The sequence below is a fragment of the Anabrus simplex genome, chromosome 1, assembly GCF_040414725.1.
Source record: "Anabrus simplex isolate iqAnaSimp1 chromosome 1, ASM4041472v1, whole genome shotgun sequence".
Classification (NCBI taxonomy): domain Eukaryota; kingdom Metazoa; phylum Arthropoda; class Insecta; order Orthoptera; family Tettigoniidae; genus Anabrus; species Anabrus simplex.
In genome coordinates, this window is record NC_090265.1 from 1109065348 (window position 1) to 1109086148 (window position 20801).

Consider the following 20801-nt stretch of genomic DNA (forward strand, 5'->3'; position numbering starts at 1 on the left):
GACTGTCATTTGTTTTCTCGCTCGCGGCCGCCTTGGAAAGGATGTTCTGCACCAGTGCTCAGTGCTGCCAACCTCTGTACTTAGGAACTATGCTTCAAATTGTATACGTTTAGGACAGGCTCTAGGCAAGACGATTGGTCTGGACGGTTAGGATTCTTGCCGTGGACAAGACCATTGGTCTGGACGGTTAGGATTCTTGCCGTGGACAAAACCATTGGTCTGGGCGGTTAGAAGCGGCGTTAGGCTCCTAGTTTCGTATACGGTTAGGATAGGATCTAGGCAAGACCATTGGTCTGGATGGTTAGGATTCTTGCCGTGGACAAGACCATTGGTCTGGACGGTTAGGATTCTTGCCGTGGACAAGACCATTGGTCTGGGCGGTTAGAAGCCGCGAAGCGGCGTTAGGCCCCTAGTTTCGTATACGGTTAGGATAGGATCTAGGCAAGACCATTGGTCTGGATGGTTAGGATTCTTGCCGTGGACAAGACCATTGGTCTGGACGGTTAGGATTCTTGCCGTGGACAAGACCATTGGTCTGGGCGGTTAGAAGCCGCGAAGCGCCGTTAGGCCCCTAGTTTCGTATACGGTTAGGATAGGATCAAGGCAAGACCATTGGTCTGGACGGTTAGGATTCTTGCCGTGGATAAGACCATTGGTCTGGACGTTTAGGATTCTTGCCGTGGACAAGACCATTGGTCTGGGCGGTTAGAAGCCGCGAAGCGCCGTTAGGCCCCTAGTTTCGTATACGGTTAGGATAGGATCAAGGCAAGACCATTGGTCTGGACGGTTAGGATTCTTGCCGTGGATAAGACCATTGGTCTGGACGGTTAGGATTCTTGCCGTGGACAAGACCATTGGTCTGGACGGTTAGAAGCCGCGAAGTGGCGTTGGGCCCCAAGTTTCGTATACGACTTGCGCTTTTATTGTGCTGCGGTTGGTAACGGATTATCATCAACATACTTGACGGGCAGGAGATCACGTGCCACTTTACATTGGCCAATAAGAATACAAGTACCTACTTCAGAAATGAGCATGGCGTGTAATAATCTTTATTAGGTTATAAAAGTAAATATACACTGACTGACAGAGCAAATGCAACACCAAGAAGGAGTGGTCAGAACTTTATGCCAATTGCAGCGTAGACTGACGTCACTGAGGTATGCTCATGATGTGAAATGCGCCGCTGTGCTGCGCACGTAGCGAACGATAAATGGGACACGGCGTTGGCGAATGACCCACTTCGTACCGTGATTTCTCAGCCGACAGTCATTGTAGAACGTGTTGTCGTGTGCCACAGGACACGTGTATAGCTAAGAATGCCAGGCCGCCGTCAACGGAGGCATTTCCAGCAGACAGACGACTTTACGGGCTGAGAAGGGCAGGTTGATCGCTTCGTCAAATCGCAGCCGATACCCATAGGGATGTGTCCACGGTGCAGCGCCTGTGGCGAAGATGGTTGGCGCAGGGACATGTGGCACGTGCGAGGGGTCCAGGCGTAGCCCGAGTGACGTCAGCACGCGAGGATCGGCGCATCCGCCGCCAAGCGGTGGCAGCCCCGCACGCCACGTCAACCGCCATTCTTCAGCATGTGCAAGACACCCTGGCTGTTCCAATATCGACCAGAACAATTTCCCGTCGATTGGTTGCAGGAGGCCTGCACTCCCGGCGTCCGCTCAGTAGACTACCATTGACTCCACAGCATAGACGTGCACGCCTGGCATGGTGCCGGGCTAGAGCGACTTGGATGAGGGAATGGCGGAACGTCGTGTTCTCCGATGAGTCACGCTTCTGTTCTGTCAGTGATAGTCACCGCAGACGAGTGTGGCGTTGGCGTGGAGAAAATTCAAATCCGGCAGTAACTGTGGAGCGCCCTACCGCTAGACAACGCGGCATCATGGTTTGGGGCGCTATTGCGTATGATTCCACGTCACCTCTAGTGCGTATTCAAGGCACGTTAAATGCCCACCGCTACGTGCAGCATGTGCTGCGGCCGGTGGCACTCCCGTACCTTCAGGGGCTGCTCAATGCTCTGTTTCAGCAGGATAATGCCCGCCCACACACTGCTCGCATCTCCCAACAGGCTCTACGAGGTGTACAGATGCTTCCGTGGCCAGCGTACTCTCCGGATCTCTCACCAATCGAACACGTGTGGGATCTCATTGGACGCCGTTTGCAAACTCTGCCCCGGCCTCGTACGGACGACCAACTGTGGCAAATGGTTGACAGAGAATGGAGAACCATCCCTCAGGACACCATCCGCACTCTTATTGACTCTGTACCTCGACGTGTTTCTGCGTGCATCGCCGCTCGCGGTGGTCCTACATCCTACTGAGTCGATGCCGTGCGCATTTTGTAACCTGCATATCGGTTTGAAATAAACATCAATTATTCGTCCGTGCCGTCTCTGTTTTTCCCCAACTTTCATCCCTTTCGAACCACTCCTTCTTGGTGTTGCATTTGCTCTGTCAGTCAGTGTACTTCTTGGGGCGGGATCGTGGGTTCCTGGACATCGCAAAGAACACACCTCTCCTCTGAGACGCTCTCCAAGTAAGATTTCACTAATTCCACTCACTTGTAACATTAAAAATTACGCCGGTCTACGGGCTGTACTAATGCCTAAGCAAAATAAATAGCATCGTAAAGCGATGAACTATTCTTTATTGAAACAATAATCATAATATATCACTCTCCTTCATCTATCAGCTGAGTACTTGGCTGAAACATGGCGGTCGGGCTGCGGCAACACTGTACATATAGTCACTGTAGCTATTGCTCTCTGGAGGAATTTATGGGTACTTAACTTATTTCAGTTTATTTACTCGAGACACCGACTGATAATTGCCACTCGATGATCTCGGTTACGTGGAATAGCGCTGGAGTGGAGTGAGTGGCATCATACTGAACTACCAACGAAAACATTCGTCAAGTATAGGCTAGGCAGTATGGCGAGTTGTAACTGTTAAAAGGTAGGGAATGTCATGTTCTTGGTGTTCGTTGACAGATTTCTTTTTGGAAACAGAAGGTGAATAATTTAGCGCTATGAGGATAACTGACGGTTTCCAAGATAGTGGTGCGATGGAGGTGTCAGAAATGTTCTTCCCGGAATTATCACCGGTCGGAGACTACTCCTGTTTCGGTGAGTATGCCAATGTGCTGTATTACAGTTGACAGTTTCCTTATATCTTGATTTCATCGTCTAAAATGATTTATAAACATGTTCATTTCCTTAATAAGCACCGGATAATACGTTGAAATATAACGGTATTTCATTATGATGAAGTAAATTCCCGGATTTGTATCTACTCCGGGTAAAAACAATCACTACAGCGGTGGTCTAGAATCAGGACGTGTTACCGTAGAACATTGTGTCATACTACTTAAAGGTAGAGAATTAGGCTCCACTTCATTTTTATATCCCTCCCTTCCTTGTAAAATATACTGGTGGTTTTGCATTGTATGCTGGTTTATGATGGTCATAATGTGGGCTGTTTTGAGACCGCTTGTTGCAGGCTGAAGATCGTTTCAATGGTGACCAGATTATAGTTTTTTTTAAATATTATTGGAAAGGTCCCGAAAGGGCACTTAGTAGGTAGTTATTTCTCACGAAGTTTCCTTACTGATACTAACATAACAATAATTATCGTTGCTGCATGTTTATTATTTTTCGAATGGAGATGTAGGCTCACTACTTTCCTACAGTATAACGAATATATTAATGAATATTTTTTGGATTACCGGTGAGTTGATCGTGCGGTTAGGGGTGCGCAGCAGTGAGCTTGCATCCGGAAGTTAGTGGGTTCGAACCCCACTGTCGGCAGCCCAGAAGATGGTTTTCTGTAGTTTCTCATTTTCACACCAGACAAATGCTGGGGCTGTACCTTAATCAAGGCCACGGCCGCTTCCTTCGCACTCCTAGGCCTTTCCTATCCCATCGTCGCTATAAGACCTGTGTCGGTGCGACGTAAAGCAAATTCTTAAATATATAGGCCTATATATTGGATTAAGTGAACAATATGCCAGAATAGTTTAGGTGGATGGTGTTGGTGGTGATTATTATTACAAGAGTACCGTAACACTAATTGAAGGAAAAAATGGAAGGGGTCCGTCACTTCGAAAAATGAAGGTATCGTTAAAAGAAAGACAAGGGCCACGAAGCAAGACTCTATAACGAGAGTCGACTAAGGTAAATAGCACAGCAAATATGAAAGTGAGGATCCTGGCACACATAAGTGGAAACAATCGTCTCTTAGGACAAGCAGGGGATACCGTGGATGTTACTCTATCGCCTCCATCCACAGAGGGAAGACTAGTCGAGAAGCTAAGACTCCGCCTTCAAAGTTGAAAATAATCTTCAGAAAATTATTAGCCTCTTCATCGAATCAAAAAAAAAGTATAGGAGATGGTATAACACGTGGGACGGATTTGACAGCAAGTGTAGTGCGTTTTACTGATATGAGGGTTAATATACATGGCAGTCTTCTGACCCTTCTTGCTGGCTTCCTACATGGCCGTTGGCAGAGTGTGGTATCCTCATGGTTACCAGTCACCTCCGGTGTCCCACAAGGCAGTACTCTTGGCCCCTTGCTGTTTTCTTTGTTTATGGACGATCTGCCGTCCGAACTCAACGAAACAGCGAATACCCTACTCTTTGCTGACGGCTGCAAGATATTTAGGGAGATCAGGAATCCAGCAGATGCAGCTATCCTACGGTCCTCACTTAATGCCCTCTCGAACTGGTGCCGTACTTGGAAACTTATCTCCAATCCACAAAAATGCAGCCACATGACTATAACACTACGTAAATCTCCTCTACCGACATCATATTACCTACTCGACAAGCCCATCACCGTAGTTACGCAACAGCTTGACCTACGTGTAATATTCGGTACAAAATTACAATTTAAGTCCCACATAGAAACATATGCAACCAAAGCTATGAAATTACTAGGGATTCTCTATCGCTTCACAGCAATTTCTGAACCCATTGCTCTTCGTCACGTCTTCTTCACGATCATTCAACCTCTTTTAAACCACTGCTCTCCGATTTGGACAACAGCCTCCCCCTGCAATACTAAGTAGTTAGACAGAGCAGTGTCCTTCTTTGCTGCAATTGTAAGGAACAGAAACCCCAAGCTCCGAAATATGTCTACGCAGCAGGTATTAATGGCAATTAATATGTCACCGCTGCACATCAGGCGACAGGTAGCTGACCTGAGTTTTCTCCACGGGATCTTAAATGGGCATTACCGCTCGGAACATCTTGTCTCACTCTTCTCTCTCCGTGTTCCTTCCCGCTCCACCAGAACCAAAGATCTTCTCCACATTCCCCACACTCAGCACTCAATACTTCAACGATCTTTCCTAATCCGCCTCCCAACACTCTTTAACAATATTAATAGGAGACAAGAGCTTGATATAGCATCAAATAAAAGCATATTCGAGAGGGGTGTAAATAGTCTCGTAAAGATAAGTTGATGTGAAGGGATTATACCGTCATCTTGACCCACGACGACTTGGCTATGAATATGGACATTTTCATGGTTTTCGATCTGGACAGTTGTTATTAGTGGGCTGTGTACCTGATCTTGTTATATTTTGTTATGTTTGTTATATTTTATTATGAAAGTTTACGTTTGTTAAATAGTCTGTTGACAGTGCAAGTGAAATTTGCTCAGTGTAGCTGTATCCTGTACTTCGTGAATAAATAAATAAATAAATAAATAAATAAATACATAAATCAATAAATAAATAAATATGTGCTCTGTTCGGAAAGTATTCAGAATTTTTTTGGAAGATTGTGTACAATTATTGATTTCTTCAGGGCACAAAGTAAAAATGTCTCAGAATATTTCAGGATACTCCGGGATGTCTGAATGTTGTTCCGCAGTAGTCGTTTAGTTTAACGTACTGGAATCTAACGAGGCGAAGTTCTTGCGTTTAAACACCCTCAAAGGGTAACGAATCAGCTTGAAATATAACTTAATATCTTGCAAACGAGAGAGAAGGAGAGAGAGATAAATTGACCAACTGCGCTGCTGTGGTCGGCATTTCCTAGATGAATATTAATTCATGAATTGTAACAACTCGTTTTCCCAAAGTATGATTTGAACCATAGATCTTACACATTAATTTGACGATGTGTTGTGCGATTGTCAATCAAACCCCGATCAAATTTTGATTGGCTTTTCTGCAATTGGGCTATACGATTGCATATTGCTCTTCCCTGCGGTGGCTGAAGGCAAAAAGTCTTACGTATTCAAACATTTCAGTGCATCTTATGAGATGCTGTTGAGTATTAATTTGTAATAGCTACTACTACCGGTACTCAATGTTTTCATTCCGTACCCTGAAGAGGTACGGGTCGCCTTGGAGAGGGTTATACTACGCCCACTCTCAGGCTAGGGGGTGTAATTCGGAGAGGGACGAGGTGGGTGCGGTCGTGGCCTATAAAATGATCTATCCTTGCATTCACCTGTATGCAGGAGAATGTAAAACCATTCTCAGGACAGCCGACGGTAGGGACCAGCACCTCCGCCTCCCGAATGTAGAGCTGCAAGGCTAGTTAAAGCCAGCCGCTGTTAAGCCGAAACCTACTCTACTCGGTGTTGTAATGGTTGTGGAGGTATGAGGTCACTGCATTCCAATTGCAATTAACGCAGTTGTATTTCCGTACAGGATCCAATTTTGTCGCAGTCGGGTGGAATGTGAGATTGTAGACAAATGGAAGAGATTTATTATTATTATTATTATTATTATTATTATTATTATTATTGAGCAGGAGTCTAAAATGATTGATGTATTTATATTTTATCTAAGTTTTTTCTTTGTAAGCCATGGTTTCTGGAAGTAATTTCTTCAACTTCCACATTTTCTTCACCAAGATATTCCCTAAAGCAGGTTCGTTCTTGTATTAGCATTGTAGATTATCCCCTACCGACCGGGTTCAGACCGATTGGGCTAGGATGTTGTCTTTTTTTGTGAAGATTGATCAATTGGATACGGTACCTTTTCTCCGGAGATGTATGTATGTTTAGTCCTCAGCCCGAAGGCTGGTTGGATCCTCAACAGTTCCGCCATCAGCTGTCATAGATGGCCTAGGCATCACTGAAGAGGTGTACTAGGGAAATGAGGAGTGAGGTAGTTTCCCGTTGCTTTCCTCACCGAGCCACAAGTTGCTATTACACATCAGTCTGCCAAGCCCACTGAAATGCATGCACCAACTGACCCTATGAGCAATATTTTCACACCATTCATAGCAGGGACTGGCTGCAGAAGGAATGGCATTACTAGCATTACTCATACCTCAGTCACTTTCATTTTGTCAAAGCTAAGGATAAAGCTGAGACAGGTCAATGAAAGTAACAAAATTGCTCTAGCCCATACCAGAAGACATAGTGCACTGTAAACACTAGGTCCTGCCAGCAAAGGCACTTCTCCGGAGATATTCGACAATAAATAGCAATTCCGTATCTTTTATTGTGAACTTCGTTTACAATGCTCCGATATTGCACAGCATCTTTTGTAATTTCTGAAATTGAATAATTTAAAACGATATTCATTAATCAATTTTCCTTATCTCTTCTCTAAGTACCCTTCAGCAGAACGTTTAAGAGATTGGGCTACTGGAGTGAAAAAAAAATGCTAATTTAAGAGGTATTTTAGCAATTTCCGTCCGTCATACGGAGGGCTGTTGCCGATGGTGAAAAAAAAAAAAAAGAAAAAAAAAGAAAAAAAACGCACATCGAAATAAACGCACAGCTAGCCAGACCTGTGTGCACCACGATGGATCTTTAGGCCCCTCTCACACGCTCCACTGTTTTCCACGCCACTCCACTAGTGTAGTGATGTGCGCGAATGACGCTTGGACTCGCGAGAATCGAGTCTGGCGAGTCCAAGCCTCGCCGAGTAACCCGTGCGAAGTACTCGAGTCTCCACTGTGACGTCACCATCCGTAACTGCGACCTGGTTGCCGAGCAGTCGGAAGAAATGCCCCATCATTAAGTACTATTACAACAGCTACGTAAATTATGACCATAACGTGAAGCACGCGAGTGTAAGACCGTAACATATTTGTTTTGAAATATCATTCGTTTAGTTTATCACACAATGACATTCTTCCTTCTCTCCTTCGTCTATATTTAGTTGGGCTCGTACATTACAGCGCCTCTGTAGTGTAACGGGTAGTGTTATTAACTCCCATCCTTGGAAGCCTGGGTTCGATTCCCGGTACCGCCAGAAATTTTAGAATGTCAGGAAGGCTGGTATGTGATTGAAATGGTACATGCAGCTCACCTGCAATGGGGGTTTTCCCGAAAGGAGCTGCACCACCTCGGGATGAGGATATGAGTTTGCATATTTGCATTATATCGCCCAGTAGGTTAGCCTTTGATAACTTGAGATACGGAGTGAAGATTAGGAACATAATTTAACTATTCATTGTAGGCTTCCTTCCCTCTTCGTTGTCTATCCCTTCCAATCTTCCCATCCCCCACCAAGGCCCCTGTTCAGCATAGCAGGTGAGGCCGCCTGGGCAAGGTACTGGTCATTCTCCCCAGTTGTATCCCCCGACCCAATGTCTCACGCTCCAGGACACTGCCTTTGAGGCGGTAGAGGTGGGATCCCTGGCTGAGTCCGAGGGAGAAACCAACCCTGGAGGGTAAACAGATTTAATCTAGCTGTATCCCTATTTCACATTAAAAATATCTTAACACAGTCGCTAGTTACGTAGATTCATCTGAACACACTGCAGACAATTGCCAGTGCGAGACGCAAAGTTCGGTAAGGGGCGCAATGTTCACACAATATGGTAGAGATCAGATATACCACACTCAGCTTTAAAAGCTTTGCGGTCAGGTATTCTTTGTATAGTCACGAGCGTACAATAATGCCCTTTATAATATAAATAGATTAGTCGAAAATGTACTTTTGTCCTGCCTGATCTCTACAATTTCACACAGTGCGCCGGTAAAATGAAATGGCGTATTATCTTTTAGTGCCGGGAGTGTCCGAGGACATGTTCGGCTCGCCAGATGCAGGTCTTTCGACTTGACACCCGTAGGCGCCCTGCGCGTCATACTGGGGATGAAATGATGAAGACAACAAACACACCCAGCCCCCGTGTCGGCAAAATTAACCAATGATGGTTAAAATTCGCGACCCTGCCGCGTATCGAACCCGCGACCCCTGTGACCAAAGGCCAGCACGCTAACCGGAGCCAGACTGTGGTTCATAAGCACCTGTGTCCACACGTTCCTTAGTTTACGTTACAATATGGTTTTGTTGGGTAGGCCTATACATTCATGTAAATACGTCATAATGTAGCCTACATGTTCGGCTGTATATATTGTTGTGCAGTAGAACAACGAATGCCCTAGTTGAACGCCCACAACGTTCTATTGATTGAAGGAATGCTCTGGGCATTTGATGAGGTATCCAAGAATAACAATTATATTGTTTCCACCTCCGGTATTTTGTCCTGCCGTATAATATCGTACTTACTTTTTCGGTAAGGTACTGTGTGTATGCCTCGGGATTAACGACTGTTTCAAAGGGCGACTGTGTACACACTGCTTTAGTGATGTCAAGTACCGCATCGCAACATCAGTTTGTACATTATATCACTGTGCATTATTGGGAAACAGACCCAATACTTGTCCTTGGCCTACCTACAATATTAAGCATCGTGTTGTTTCAATACGCGGCTCGCAGATAACGCCGCCAGCGTCCTCGGCCTCGAGTTTTACGATCCCAGACTCGAGTCTTCGCGAGTCCATTCGCAGCCCATAGCTACACTCCACTCCACCAGAGGTGTAGATAGGGGCCCGTTAACATTTACAACCTGCCTCCACACTCGTCAACTAGATCGATCTACGTGCCGCGGTCGAGCCGATCGACGCTCGATCCCCCTTATCTGTTCGGTCTATCCCAGTAGATCCGCTAGTAAACAGTACAATAGTGCCAAAAATAAAAATGCCTTTTTCAATCGAATCATTAATTTAAATTGTTTTGATTTTGGACGAAGAAGAGGAGAATAAGCCTAGTCGGAGGTTCAGGGTGCGTCAAATGCTGACAAAGCGAAAAAAAAAAAAAAAAAAAAGAAATTTTCACCTTATTTCGAGAATTAGTTGACGATGAATTAAAATTCTACCAGTTCTTCCGTATGTCGCATTATGATTTTATGCGGTTGTTGGGGTTTATTGAAGCAGGTATTCAACAGATGAATACTTCGTTCCGAGAATGTATCACGCCGGTTGAAAAACTTGCTGTTTTTTTGTGCGATAAATCATACAGTTCTTGATACGCACGCACTCAATTAATTTTTCGTCGCCCATGGTTATCGTAAAAGTTAGGAGCGGCATCCTGTTGATTCTTCGCCCACCGGGCGAGTTGGCCGTGCGGTTAGAGGCGCGCGGCTGTGAGCTTGAACCCGGGAGATAGTGGATTCGAATCCCACTGTCGGCAGCCCTGAAGATGGTTTTCCATGGTTTCCCATTTTCACACCAGGCAAATGCTGGGGCTGTACCTTAATTAAGGCCACAGTCGCTTCCTTCCAACTCCTAGGCATTTCCTACCCCATCGTCGCCATAAGACTTATCTGTGTCGGTGCGACGTAAAGCAAAATAGCAACGTAAAGCCACTAGCAAAAAAAAAAAAAAAAAAAATCCTGGAATTTCACTTACGACGGGGCTGTCTTTCCCCCACCTCGTAAATAGTTACATACAATGTCCTTTCATTCACAATTAATTCTTATAAGGAATTGCTTTGGTTGTGTTGCGACAGGTTGTGATTCATAGTACATGAAAAGATTGTGTTTTTGCTACGTAATTCATAATGCATAAGGAGGAAAAAACTGTTATTGAAGTATTGGAAGCATGTGCGCGCGAGTTTGAAGACTTTTCAACTGACGGAAGTTTTTTGTTTGGTAAATATTGTAGTGCAGCCGTAATAGCAACTAAAAGTATCCAGTTCAACATTTTCAAGCGACGAAATACAATAATAGTAAACTTGAAACAAAAACGCCAGCCTCTTGTAACTACAGATTTAGTTACATTTGGACCAACACGAAATAAATTAAATGAAGACTTGTATAGTATTTGTCTGGGAAAACATACCACTGGCTAAGCTGAGCAATAAGAACGTAGTTCTGTTGCTGGAGGGATATACGAGCAACCAGTGCCAGATGAACCAACAATTTGAAAGCATTATACTTTTGAGCTTTATAAAGTGGTGTTAGGCAAACTAAGGGAAAAGGTGGGTCTTGCTGGACGAAAATACGGAGGTGCATCAAAGATCTGTAATTAACTTCGTGTTTGGAATTATAGGAGAGAAAGAAGAGAAGGACAATAACAAAAAGGTGAATCACTCCACAGTTGCTTCATTTTTCAACGATGCACTTGTTTATTTGTGGCCATCGCGCATTCTTTACGATCATGTTGTCGTGGCCTGCATTGATGCTGCACCTTATGTGTAAAGCCATGGGAAGTCTTGGGATATACAGGGTTATTCACCTAACATGTTACACGCAAATAACTTCTAAACCATTAAAGATATCAGCATTATGTTTTCATATTCATAAATGGTACGCAGGGTCTTTTAAAATAACGTGCTACTCGGTCTCATGGGGTGATTAACAACCGAGATATTGATACTAACTCCATATTTTTAAATGGAACGGCACAAATTTATACAGCTGATTTAAAAGATCATCTGCGTTCAAGTTCAAATATGTAAGTATTTTCAAAATTGGACAATTACTTTTTGAGATATAAGTAAGAACATCATGCGCTGTTTTGCATGCCGCATCAGACGGCGTGAAGTCGGGCAAGGACATATATTGAGGCGCAAGCAGTTTCCTGGGACTGAGTTCAGCCTCAGAATGGGTACCAGGCATGTAAGCACCTCGTACACATGTGACGGGTTTGCACACAATTATAGCCTCAATTGCTATAAGAACAAGAAGTGTTCAGCTAAGATGGTGTTCGTGAGCAACATTCTTTCCAGTTTGATGTGCACACCGTTAGACATCAAGAAATTGCAGGAAAAGGGATGTCGTTCACGTCAGTACTGGAATTGTTGAAGTAGTTGAACGATCCGTAATGAATCTCACAAATCAAGTTTCCTCGAATGAATGTGGAGTGTAGTGTTAAAAACCTCCGGTCTTCTCGAACTCGAAAAAATTCTGGTGTTCTCCAAGGCAAAGAAAATATTGACGGTGCATCGATACTGGAACGCTCTTATTTCGTTAAGTCGAAGTATGCTCCAATTGTTGCATGTGAGTACAAAAACAGTTTAAGTGAAAATAGGCGCAAGTCTGTGTTTGAGAACGTATTGCACCAGTCTGTGATTACGACTTGTGAATTTCATTGAGAATCTGGGCATTTTTTGTGGTACGACATGTAATGTTTTTTAAATTATTTTGACGATGCTTCAAGTGTAACGTTAATTTTTATAATATAAATTTATTGCTAATTGATATCAGATTTATGTTTTTCAATGCATATTTCAATACTTTATGCATATTTTGACACGTTTAGAGCATATTTGTCATTTTAAAATGCATAATGATTCCAAGCCTGGTTCCCAGCTATGACTTTACTTTGCAGGAATACGGCAATCCGGGCAAATCCAACTCCCGTGGTCGCATGTTCCGTGTATGCGCTTATTTCACAAATTTCTGTCTGTGCGTTTCTCATATATTCGTTTCCGATCTCTGGTAACGAGTTTGGAATGATATAGTGACGCTGCTGTCTGAGTGCCAGGGTCAGGGATCTCGGAGGCGAACACACCAATTTTCTGTTAGTCTTCGTAGTAGTAGCAGGTGTTTTGCTGTCGTAATGCCTATGAAAATTGAACTGTTTTGGTACGGCTACGGCTACTTCACTGGACATTTCGACCCAAAGTATAATTATTCTACTACTGTTGAAATGTGCAAGAAGCGAAATTTAGTGGTATCGAGGAAAGGAATTAATTCAGTGTGAATAAAAATAGAAAGGCTAGAATGGGATTAATTTCAAAAGAAAAAAAAAATCACTTAAAACCGCGACCTACTATTCGTATCCCAGACATGATAAGGAAGGCCAAGGCCCTTCTCTCTGATAGTAAGCCAGCTAGATATAGTAATTAAAAATGCCCATGCCATTATAGACGAGGTTTTGAATGTGGAAAAACGTCATAAGAGTCGAGTTTATAAATTATTGCCTCGTCACATTTCAGAGCGTCGCAGTAACAGTAAGGAACTGTATGAAAATCACCTGACAGGAGAAAAATGTAAATTGATGGTCTCATTAGATGAGGCTTATGTTTACCTAAGTGACTGCCTGCTATTCAGTCTGTCAGTCACCGAGCTCGTTAGCTAAAGTCGCTTAAGTGCGGCCAGTGTCCAGTATTCGGGAGATAGTAGGTTCGAATCCCACTGTCGGCAGCACTGAAGATGGTTTTCCGTGGTTTCCCATTTTCACGCCAGGCGAATGCTGGGGCTGTACCTTAAGGCCACGGCCGAATCCTTCCCATTCCTAGACCTTTTCTGTCCCATCGTCGCCATAATACCTATCTGTGTCGGAGCGACGTAAAGCAAGTTGTAAAAAAAAAAAAAAAAAAAAAAAAAGTCTGTCATTCAGTCACCATTGATCTGCATTTAGGGCTATCGCCGAGGTGGCAGATTCGCCATCAGTTCTTAAATGATTTCAAAGGAGTTGGAAATTTATCAAATATCTCCCTTGATAAATTATTCCAATCCACAATTCCTATTTCTATAAACGAATATTTATCCCAATTTGCTCTTTTGAATTCCAACTTTATCGTCATTCTGTGATCTCGCCCACTTTTAAAACTTTATTTCAGCTTATTGGTCCACCAACGTCATTCAAAGCTCACTGACAGCTCGAAACATTCCACTCATTCGTGCAGCTCGTCTCCTTACTTCCATGTCTTCCCAGCCTAAAGCTTGCAACATTTTCGTAACACTATTCTTTTGTCGGAAATCACGCAGAACAAATTGTGCTTCTTTCCTTTGAATCTTTTCCATTTCTCTTATTTAGTATTCGTGGTAAGGGTCTCATACATTAGAACCATACTGTGACTGTGACTTATACGCCCTCTCCTTTACATCCTTATTACAACCCCTAAATACCCTCATAAACCATATGACGGGATCTGCAACCCTTATTTTCAATCCCGTCCATGTGATTACCCCAATTACAATTTTTCCTTATATTACTACCTAGGTACTTACATTGATCCCCGTGAGTTACTGTCATCCCATCAACACAGCAATTAACTGAGAGGACTTCACTTTGTGAAACGTACAAACTGACTTTTCACCCGTTAACCATCATACCATTGTCTGTACTCCTCATAACTTTGTCGAGGTCTTTTTTACAGTCGCTCACAATCCTGTAACTTATTTATTACTCCATACAGTACATCATCCGCCAAAACCCTTATCTGTGATTTCAGTTCCTTACTCATATAATTTATACGAGTAAGGAACTAGAATTGTTTTCCGTGTCCAAGGAGATCTCCTACGGGTGGGAGGGGGGGGGGGGGTGTTAGAATATATCCATGCACCGTATCCCTTGCCCGTCGTAAAATGCGACTAACAGGGGACCCAGGAGCTTTCATCTTGGGAGCGTGGGTTGGCTACCACCGTTCTCCTAGTTGAGTCTGACTTACGTGTATCAGGTTCTTCGCTTTCGTATTTCGTGTCCGATCGCCCTTAGTCAGTTCTTGTTTTCTTACGACCACGAGTGTATTAAGTCTGTGGGGCCTAGAGTATCTTTCATTTTTACGCCCTTCGTGGCCCTTCGCTTTCTTTTTATGATACCTTCATTCTTCGAAATGTCGGACCTCTTCCATTTTTCCTCTGATCAGTGGTGATAGAGGATGGTTACCTAGTTGTACTTCCTCTTAAAACAGTCCTCACAACCGCGTCCAAGGGGTGATTTTTTTGTGGTATAGGCCTGCAGAATGCTACGGAAGTTTCTCAAAGGGATTTATGGTCATCGCAGGGTAGTGTTACCGTGGAAAACTGACCGCCGTGGTGTTATCACACCCAGTGTTATCAGGATGAAGTTCCGACTTTAGTTTACCACATTGAGATCCCTACTGTCTATGGAAGAGACACAAACAAAGTTTGGGTGCATCAAGTTAATGCTTCCAGTTACACTTGTGATTCGACTCTTACTTTACTGGAAAGAATGAATCAGGAAGCATCGACATTTCTGTGAAATCTGCCGGGCTGAATGGCTCAGATGGTTGAGGCCGGTGGCCTTCTGACCCCAACATGGCAAGTTCGATCCTGGCTCAGTCCGGTGGTATTTGAAGGTGCTCAGATACGTCCGCTTCGTGTCAGTAGATTTTATGGCACGTAAAAGAACTCCTGTAGGGCTAAATTCCGGCACCTTGGCGTCTCCAAAAACCTTAAAAGCAGTTAGTGAGACGTAAAGCCAATAACATGGAAACAGCGGTTCGGAGAGATAGCTCAGGTAAAGGGACGACGAATAGAACCTGCTCGGTGGAGCAGACGTGACTTTTCGTAAGGTAAGAATCAAGTCACTGGATTTTTTGTTTTACTAGAGATCGGAAACAACCCTCCGTATTCTCTGCCTCATTCGATTCAAAGTTGCATCTTTCGGCGTACGAAAAATGGCGTCCAGTCACTGTCAGATAGATGACGTTATACAGATTAATTTAAGTACTGGATAGCTATTCATTCTCCGGGCCATAATGACGGAGATATTGGAAAGAATCCGTCGGGTACCATAACCAGTGAAACTAAGGAAAGAGGCGTAATAATGATTTTGTTGCTGGACAACTAGGCTTTACATCAGCAGCTACTCAAAATGTCCACCGCCATCTCCAGGCATCTCCTCGCTTGGCCCACTACACCTTGGGTTGCCTCGCGAACCTCCTCTTCTTGGATGGTAGCAATGGCTGCATGCAGGCGAGCGATAAATTCGGGCTCGTTCACAGAGATTTCCCTGTATACCAGCTCCTTAAGGTGACCCCGCTGGAAGTAGTCCAAGCTATTCAGGTCTAGGGACCTCGAGGGCCAGGATACAGACCTTCTTCGACCTATTCATCGTCGTGGACACCGGTATTGTCTATTCAGTTCCTGGTGAAACTCGTTACAATATTGGAGAGTTGCACCGTCATGCTGGAACAACATATTACGTCGTACCGCATAAGGTATGCTTTCTTGGGCGAAGGGCATAATTTCCCCATGTAACATGGGCATGTCTTCTGCCTTTCAGATGTTCAGGTAAAAGGTGTGGATCGATGAGCCCAGCCCACACGTTTTTCCTCCAGTGACCGAGCGAGTTGGCCGTGCGGTTAGAGCCGCGTAGCTGTCAGCTTGCATTCGGAGGATGTTGGGTTTGAATCCCACCGTCAGCAGCTCTGAAAATGGTTTTCCATGGTTTCTTATTTTCACACCACGCTGTCCCTTAATTAAGGCCACGCCGCTACCTTCCCAATCCTAGCCCTTTCCTTTCCTATCCTTCCGTCACCGAAAACCTTTTATGTGTTAGAGCGACGTTAAACTACTAGCAAGAAAAAGTATCCTTAAGCGAACTTATGTTTCCTTTCCCGCACAGCATACGGGTTCTCATGGGCTTATAGGTAGGTCTTGTGGAATTTAAGACACGGAACCTTGTAAATAAGGTCTCATAGGACCACAGAATTCTTGGTAATAGGTACACTTCTCTGCCGTGCACCTCTTTAGAGCCATTTACAAAACTGTGTGTGACGCGGGCGATCACCCTCCACAAGGTGCTGAACGGACAGATATCTGTATGAGTATAGAGCGTCCTCCCGGTGAATAGCATGGGCGTGACTGTGTTGCACTTGAAGTTTTTGTGCAATCTTGCGTGTGCTCTAAGCATCGTCCTTCGCGATCATTGCCTGCATCCTGTCCTCCAACTGTGGTGTTCAACGAGTACCTGGACGACCACGATCTGGAATTGGTGGGGCGCCGACAGCACTCTTTTCCGTTGTCCAGTCTTTCAAACACATTACGACTCGGATGACGACGTACAAGATATCTTACCCTGTACAATGCTTCGGCCACGTACTGACCATTATCACTCCCCTAGGATAAGATGGATTTGCATGAAAACTCCATGCAGCACATCCGCGTCCTCCTCAAACAATTCTGTGCAATCTGTGTGGACGCTTGTTTCATGCTAAGATGGGTCTGTTCAGTAATCGAAAGTACATCCACAGATAGAAATGAATTTATTGGAAGAAGATAATTACTCGGAAACGAGTTAGACGACAACGACGATGTTAGTTTTGAAACAACACAGGTGCAGGATAATGTTAGTTTTTCCTTCTCCTTATGTTATTACGTTATACTACGATGTAACGATATAACATGAAAGAGCGACGAGATTTGAGCCTGAGACATAGCATTTACATTTCGACGTTCATCCGACTGAGCTGTACGGGATTTACTTCGTACTGGTGCAGTTCAACACATTTTCAGAACCACTACAGCTAACAATAACTTAATTCTGATTATTTAATAATGCTATACAAGAGGTTTATTTTATTACTGATATTATTTTGCGATTATAGTAACAGCTGCAGCCGCAGTAGTATTTCTTAACTTGTAATCAGAGTAATGATTAAGGAATTACGAGCTTTTTGGATACAGTTAATCTTAATGCACGTCTTTAGGAAACAAATTACGGCTCTTAGTTGGAGATTATGTACTATATTTTCTTTTAAATCTTTTGAATTTACCTCTGCAAATAATATAGTAACTGACAAGACTGTAAATGTATAGGTGTATTTTATGACAGTAATAGTATTTGTAATTGTAGTAGCGGCTCTAAAATTTATATTTGTATCATTGTGAATACTTTGCCAATATTTTACGTTCTAGGTAGTGGCTAACACTCTGTAAGATAACAAACGACGCCATTTCTCCTTGATACTTTGCAGTTGACCGTTTGACATGGCTCCACAAAGTATTGAGGAACGAAATAAGGTGTAATACGGGCTGTGATTGAAGCAGCTGGACGTTTCCACGTTACAGAAAGGGCAGCTCGAAGATGGGTGCAAAATTATCGACGTTTGGGTATTTTCGCCTAAAAGCTGGGAGTGGTAGAAGGAAAATATCAACACTACAACAGGACGCCAGAGTACAGGCAGAGGTTGAAAGGAATCCCTTTCATACCGCTGCTACTTTGTTTTTTTTTCAGTTGCTTTACGTCGCACCGACACAGATACGTCTTATGGCGACGATGGGACAGGAAAGGGCTAGGAGTGGGGAGGAAGCGGCCGTGGCCTTAATTAAGGTACAGCCCCAGCATTTGCCTGGTGTGAAAATGGGAAACCACGGCTGCTACTTTGAAGGCAGTGTTCATTTTCCCGACCGAGACCAGACCATGTGAAATCGTTTAAGGGTAGCTAATTTGAGATATCGACATGCCATTCCTAGGGATGCTCTTGAGGAGGAGCGTTTATTTTTAGTTTGTATCTTGATTGGAAAAGGGTAATCTTTCCTGATGAAGCCACCATTTCTACTACAAAGGAAGGACTCGCTTTGGTATATCGTTCTTCTGGCTTCCGATTCGACTACAGATACGTCGTCATTCGAGTGCGCAAAGGTGGAGTGTCTGTACCATGTTGGGGATGTTGTGGGCGGAATGCTCGTCGTGGAGTGGACACAACCCATCGCATTCGCGGAAAACTGAACCAGCATAAATACAAACAGTTGCTGGAACGTTGTATGGCTCCTTACACTAGGTTGTTGTATCTTGATGAAACTCTTCACTTTCAGTCGGATAATCATCCAATCCCCACATCTCAATTCAATTGATTCGAGACTGGTTTGCGAGCAGACAGGATATCGAATTGATAAACTGGCCTCGTCGCTCTCCTTACTTGAACACAAGTGAGAATATGTGGGAACAAGCGAAGAAGCGTATGCAAAAAAAAAAAGGCCCATTCCCCCCCCCCCCAAGACGTCCTGATGATTTGTGGAAGCACGTCCAGGGTGCCTGGGATGCCGTTGCTGAGAACAGTCGTTATTTGAAAAGAATAAGTCAACTCCATGCCCACTGGACCGCAATATGTGATCTAGTTGAGAGGAAGTTGGACTAAATACCAGGCGGCCTGCGAGCGCCGTACTTTCCACTTATAAATGTCCCGCATGCACAAATGAGGAATGGAATGTTTACCAACTGATGTCTACTAACTGATTTTCACAGGGGCACTACTGCCAGCGGGCAGGTTACGTCAGAATACGAAGAGATAACAACCGGACGGTCGATCGCAGCATGTTACTCAGCGCTACCGTTCTAATGCACCCCTTGCATTAGTAAACCTCGTTTTCCACCGCATAGTTCTAGCCTGGTGTATGGTACAGCTGCACTATATTTGCTGTCTGCATATCGGCAATGGCTAGTGTGTTCAGCAGCAACGAATACACAATCATCATTTTAATCTGGACAACCTGGTCGGCATGCAGCCGAAGCTCTAAACAGACGTCTGCCTTCTACACACTATTTCGCCGAACGGTATTAGTTTTTATAGAGTGGAATGTCTACATGTGTATAAAATAATATTAAATTTTCTTTTCTGCATCTTTGGCGTGTTTACAAACACTTTGTGGAGTGAACATCACACTTTTATTCCACTTTAATCAGCTGGAACTAAGAATTATTTAAGAAAAGCTATTTACAAGCCTTTTTGTCTTATCTGGTAATTCTTTCCTTTATTTTCTTTAATTATTAACATAATTATTGGCGGAAATACGCACATAATAGTCTTCGTCGCGGCTAACCGATTTGTATAGCGCTACGACAAATAGTGCAGACATTGCATGTGCTGTGAGGAAGGGTATTAGGTGTAGGCCTATGTGTTGTTGTTGTTGTTTTTTGCCAAGGTCATGAACAATGAGGTATGATTCACCCGCTTGCCGTGCGCACTCTTCAGTCTGGCAGTCTCTTTAGTGTCTGTTAGTTTCTTAGTGTGTATTCAAATACTCGGTGATTTTTAATTGTATAATCAGGCCGTACTTCTATTTAATTGTACCGGGCGAGCTGGCCGTGAGGTTAAGGGACATGCAACTGTGAGCTTGCACCCGAGAGATGGTGGTTTCGAATCTCTCTGTCGGCAGCTCTGAAGTTTTCCGTTATATCCCATTGTCACCAGGCAAATGCTGGGGCTGTACGTTAATTAAGGCCACGGCTGCTTTCTTTCCACCCCTAGCCCTTTCCTGTCTCATCGTCGCCATAAGTTCTGTCTGTATCGGTGCAACGTAAAGTTAATTGTAAAAAAAAATATTCAATTTGTAATTTCAACGGGAGATAATACCAACTTTCCCTTCACTGGGCTAAATTCTTTCTTTTGTGTTAAATGTATTTAACCTGCCCCGTGGTTTGTTTGTGAGACCTGGTGAAAATGTTATTGTACAGCATTGAATCAAAATCTCAGAGAAAAAAACTATTATTACAAATAAACTACGGGGATTATTAAATTCATTTACATAATAAATGACACAAAAGAAAGAATTTAGTCCAGTGAAGTTAAAATTGGTATTATTTCCCGTTGAAAATACAATTAAATATATTTTTTTGTAAATTGGCTTTACGTCGCACCGACACAGATATGACTTACGGCGATGATGGGACAGGAAAGACCTAGGCGTGGGAAGGAAGCGGCCATGGCCTTAATTAAGGTACAGCCCAAATATTTGCCTGGTGTGTAAATGAGAAATCACGGAAAACCATCTTCAGGACTGCCGACAGCGGAATTCGAAACCACTATCTTCCGGATGCAAGCTCACAGCTGCG

General features: G+C 43.8%; 1 protein-coding gene across 2 annotated transcripts in view; it reads left to right on the plus strand.

Moving 5' to 3' along the window:
- The first annotated feature begins 2942 nt into the window (after positions 1-2942).
- The window catches only part of Atf6 (bZIP_ATF6 domain-containing protein ATf6), a 350870-nt gene continuing 333011 nt past the window's right edge, over positions 2943-20801 (plus strand). For both annotated transcript variants that reach the window (XR_010858597.2, XM_067137320.2), the window contains exon 1: positions 2943-3136. Coding sequence is in view for 1 of the 2 variants with exons in the window: in XM_067137320.2 (XP_066993421.2) it covers positions 3040-3136 (97 nt within the window). In the remaining variant the exon portion in view is untranslated. The remainder of the gene's footprint in view (positions 3137-20801) is intronic.